This window comes from Ursus maritimus, unplaced genomic scaffold, assembly GCF_017311325.1.
Source record: "Ursus maritimus isolate PB19 unplaced genomic scaffold, ASM1731132v1 scaffold_33, whole genome shotgun sequence".
Lineage (NCBI taxonomy): Eukaryota > Metazoa > Chordata > Mammalia > Carnivora > Ursidae > Ursus > Ursus maritimus.
Genome location: NW_024425897.1, coordinates 29,447,159 through 29,451,665, shown reverse-complemented (window position 1 = coordinate 29,451,665; position 4,507 = coordinate 29,447,159). Strand labels below are relative to the sequence as shown.

General features: G+C 64.0%; 1 protein-coding gene across 1 annotated transcript in view; it reads left to right on the top strand.

Moving 5' to 3' along the window:
* GALNT9 (polypeptide N-acetylgalactosaminyltransferase 9) overlaps positions 1-4,507 on the top strand; it is a 78,384-nt gene that overhangs the window by 62,571 nt on the left and 11,306 nt on the right. Inside the window, exons 8-9 of the mRNA XM_040619425.1 lie at positions 673-858; positions 3,473-3,610. Of these exons, the coding sequence (XP_040475359.1) occupies positions 673-858; positions 3,473-3,610 (324 nt within the window). The remainder of the gene's footprint in view (positions 1-672; positions 859-3,472; positions 3,611-4,507) is intronic.

Here is a 4,507-nt window from a genome sequence, read left to right as displayed (position 1 = left end):
CCCCCCCCCCATGCAGGGCGTCCGACTGCCCAGATATGACTTGTTCCGGCTGTGGTGGTGTCGGGAGGGCCCCCAATCCTCAGCTGTGAGATTCCCCCTTTCCTCTGCTTCTCGAAGGGGAAGTTGGGCACAGGAGGAGGCAGGGACCCGCTGTCTTGTAGTGAGGAAGGGCAGCCCCAGAAGGGTGTCAGGATGGTCAGGCTGTGCCCTGAGACAAGACAGACCAGGGCACGCATCGAAGGGGATCGTGGTTGAGGGTCTTTGGGGGATTTTGTCTTTGAGGAGGCAGCTGTAGGCCGCTTTCTTCAGCCTCAGATCGTGTGTGTTTGGGGCGCCTGACCAAGCGCTTGTGTGGTAAGTGCTGGGTCGGGGGTGTGCTCTTTACAGATTAGATTGCAGGTTTGTCCTACCGGCTGGGGGGCAGCTGCTGGTGTGTAAGCCCCCGGGGCCAGGCCCCCTGCACCAGGCAGGCTCTGGGGGGATGAAATTTGGTAGGAAACCCCAAAGGGGAGGCAGCCATGTGCCCGGGCTCGGGGGCACTTAGCCCGAGGCCATGGCTCCCCTTGGGCTGTCTTCCCTGGAACAAAACCCCAGGCCGGGTCCTCTGGAAGGTGTGTCCTGGGGCCTGTGAGCAGGGGCGCGGGCCACCCAGCAGCCACGTGTCCCCCACAGGTGTGGCAGTGCGGCGGCAGCATGGAGGTGCTGCCCTGCTCCCGCGTGGCCCACATCGAGCGCACCAAGAAGCCCTACAACAATGACATCGACTACTACGCCAAGCGCAACGCCCTGCGGGCAGCCGAGGTGTGGATGGACAGCTTCAAGTCCCACGTGTACATGGCCTGGAACATCCCCATGACCGTAAGCGGCGCAGCTGGGGAGCCGGGGAGGGCGGGGCCGCGGGGGCGGGGGCGGGGGCGGGGGCGGGGGCGGGGGCGGGGCCGAGCCAGGCCGGGGCGCAGGCGCAGCCGACAGCAGCCTGGGGCCACCCCTGCCCAGAGCGGGGCGGTCTGGGAGAGGGCTCCCCGAATGCCGGCCCAGCCAGTCAGGAGCCCCACGCTTTTTGGGCGGAGTTTTTGCTGGCAAAAGGTGCTGCCGATGGCCGCAAGTGAGGGTTGGCTCTTCCCCACTTCTGCGCACTGCGCCGATCCCGCCCACCAAGAACTGCACCCACAAATGTGTGGGCAAGGCAGCGCGTCCGCCGCGCGGCCGGTTCCGGGGTGCTCACTGCCCGCCAGCGCCCACGACGTGCGTGGGGTCGGCTTGGGTTCCGTGGTCAGATACACGGGATAGAAAGTCCAGCCCTTCGGCCTTTTTAAAGTGGGCCGTCCCCAGTGCTGAGCACACCCGCAGAGCCCCACAACCACCCGCACCACCTAGTTCCCCAGACAGCACCCCGAAAAGAGTCGCTGTGTCCAAGGGGCGGCTGACTCCCCAGGCCTCAGCAACCACGAGCCGGCCGTCTTTGGGTGTGCGTGTTCGGGACGCTTCCCGTGAACAGAATGCGACAGTGTCCCCCTGTTGTGCGGGCTCCTATGCCATGCACCCCGTTCTCAAGGTCCGTCCAGTTGTCGCGGACATCAGCGCCTCTGCCTTTCCGTGGCCGACTCACATTCCAGGGTGTGGACAGGATGCAGTCGGTTTACCCCTCCCCTGCCGCGGACCCCTGGGGTGCTCCCTGCCGCTTTGGTTCCCGCATGGAGCCACACCTAGTTAGGAGCTGCCATTTGTTTTTTATTTACTTTGTGATTAACTAATTTCCATAAATAGCCCACATTCTGGCTTTTCTTGGGCATTTAGAAGACCCGCTCCCGGCCTCCATGACAGTAATGAGAGCAGGTGCAGAGGCCCCTTGGGTGGGGCACTGTCCAGGCCGCCGGGCGCCCCCCCACCACACCCGCTCAGGAACCAGCCTTCACTCGCATGCTGCTTCCCCGGCCACGGGGGGGTGCGGGGCTCCAGGTCCCCCGGGTGCACGCATCCTGGAAACGATTTTAACATCAGCCCACAGTAAGAGCTCAGTCTCGAGTCAGACCGTGCGCACAGCTGTGCGCCTGTCCGTGTGCTCACCTGTCAACACACAGAGCTTCAGACATGTAGAGAAGATACCCAGGCAGCACTTACATCTGTTATGGGCACTTCTCTCTGCACCTAAACCAGTGCTCCGCCCCCTGGCAGGACGTGCCCGGCGTTTGGGTAACGCTGCTGGAGCGCCAGGCTGGGCCCCGGCTCCCAGGACCCCTCTGAGGAGGGAGCAGGGGCCCCTCAAGCCCCCTCCTTCCCCACACAAGGCGTTTCCAGCCGATGAGGAACGCCATGGAAACGCACACACGTTTATCCGACACGGAAGGAAGGCTCACCGGCTCTCGTAAAGCCTCAATGTCTGCCAAGGGAACTGATTCCGGAAACGTCCCCATTACTACTAGAAGGGGAACCTGGGCGCTGTCCCCGTGGGCCTGCAGGCTGCATGCGTGAGGGGCTCCCAGCCAGCGCCTGGCAGATGCCCTCCCACATCTCATTCTCAGGGCCCTCTGTGGGCCTTCCATGCCCACGACTCAGCCATCCTCATGTGAAGGCTGGGAGGGGCTTCTCTGTGGCCTTGCCCACCACGCAGGTGAGGGGAGAGGGGCTCCCGAGGGCAGCACACCTTCCCGCCTGGCCTGGCTGGCTGTCCACAGTCGATAGTGGAGCCGTGGGTCCCCTGGCCAGGGGAAGGCGCTTGCTCAAACCCGCTCACACCCACAAAGGGCTTGGTGCCCATCGTGGCATCAAGGGCCTCAAGGCCACCCTCAGGTTCAGCGTTGGGCTAGAAGGACCCGGAACTCAGCAAAGCTGTTGTGCTCAGGGTTACGGGTTCTTGCAGTGAGGGATACAGACCGCCCGGAGGCGGACAGAGAGCACTTACCTCTCGCATGAGGCCGTGTGACACTGTGCACGGCATGCCACCAACCCGGGACACCCACCAGAGCCTCAGTTTCTCCTGAGGGCTCGTCCACGTACACATGGCCAGCCTCCCACGGGGCTGACCTTAGTCTCTAGCCGCTGCAGAAGGCAAGCTGACAGCCCACCACGGCCCCAAGCCCCCCATACTTTACCCTGCAGCCTAGACCGTCCTGCTCAGATCCCAGGTCACCAACAACACTTTAATCAGGCAGGATGTTCCAAGGGCTTAGAGGTCACCTCCCAGGGCTGGGCCAAGGGCAGGTCTTTTGTTTGGAGTGTGCAGGTTATGGACAAGCCAGCCCACCGCCAGGGGCCACCTGTCCAGACTGGGGCGGAGCAGGCAGGCTGGAGAAGCAGGCCCTTCCCATCTGGAACAGCGGCGCTGGACCTCCAAGGGTCCTGGGGGAGGGGCAGGAGGAGGCCCCTAGTCACGCCCAGAGGGGTGGGGCTGCTCCCCCGTCTTAGGCGGAGACCTGGGTCGTGGGGACTCAGCAGCGCCAGCTCCCTTCCTGCCTCACTTCCCACCTTCCAGAATCCAGGGGTGGACTTCGGGGACGTGTCCGAGCGGTTGGCCCTGCGCCAGCGGCTGAAATGCCGCAGCTTCCAGTGGTACCTGGAGAACGTGTACCCGGAGATGAGGACCTACAACGACACCCTCACGTACGGAGAGGTACCGCCTCCACCGGGAGGGCCCCGCAGCCCGCACCCTCACCCGTACCCACGTGCGCGCTCACGGGCCTAGACGGCAGCGTGCGCGGGCACGTTCACACGTACCTGGCGCCGAGCAGAGGAGCAGCCCGGCTCACAGCCGTGTACGTGCACACAGAAGGTGCGGAGACGCATTTACACGCACGTGTGCACAAACACACGAGTGTGCACATATTCACGCGCATGCATGTGGAAACACGAGTACGTTAGAATCTGTACGCACGTGTGTACAAGTGCACAGACGTGAAAGTACACATTTGCACAGTTTTGCTCGTGTGCACACACACAGCGACTGATACAGCCTCACTCGTGTCCACAAACCCAACGGTTTCTGCCTGTACGCTGAGACGTGCAGACCACCTGTCACGTGCCCCTCGGACGGACGCCCTGACGCACTCACGTAAACGTGGTCGCGTTCGGAAGCCACAGTGCAGGCGTGTAAGTGCAAACAACACGCACGCGCGGGCACAGGTACATGGGCTGCACGGAGACTCGCACTCCGCACCAGCCCTCACGTGCACCGGCACACACAGGTCTCTTCCGAGCTGGTGAGAGGGCGCTGCCCCCCCCCCCCCACTGTCACCCTGGTCTGTGCTGGCGGGGAGGGCGGCCTCCCTTCTGTTCCCGCTGTTCCAGGGGAACCCAAGCCCCCCACCCTGTGTGGAAGGAATGCGTGCACACCGGCCCTGGGCTAGCGCTCAGCGCGAGGCTGGGAGAAGGGGTCCTGGGGGTGGACAGTCCTGGCTGGCCTAGCCATTCCTTCAGCTCACACTTTCCCGAGGTGCTGGCCACCCAGCCGGCCCCTCTGCCCCGAGTGGGGACGGGGTGGCCTTGCCCTGGCCTCTGGGACCCCCCCCCC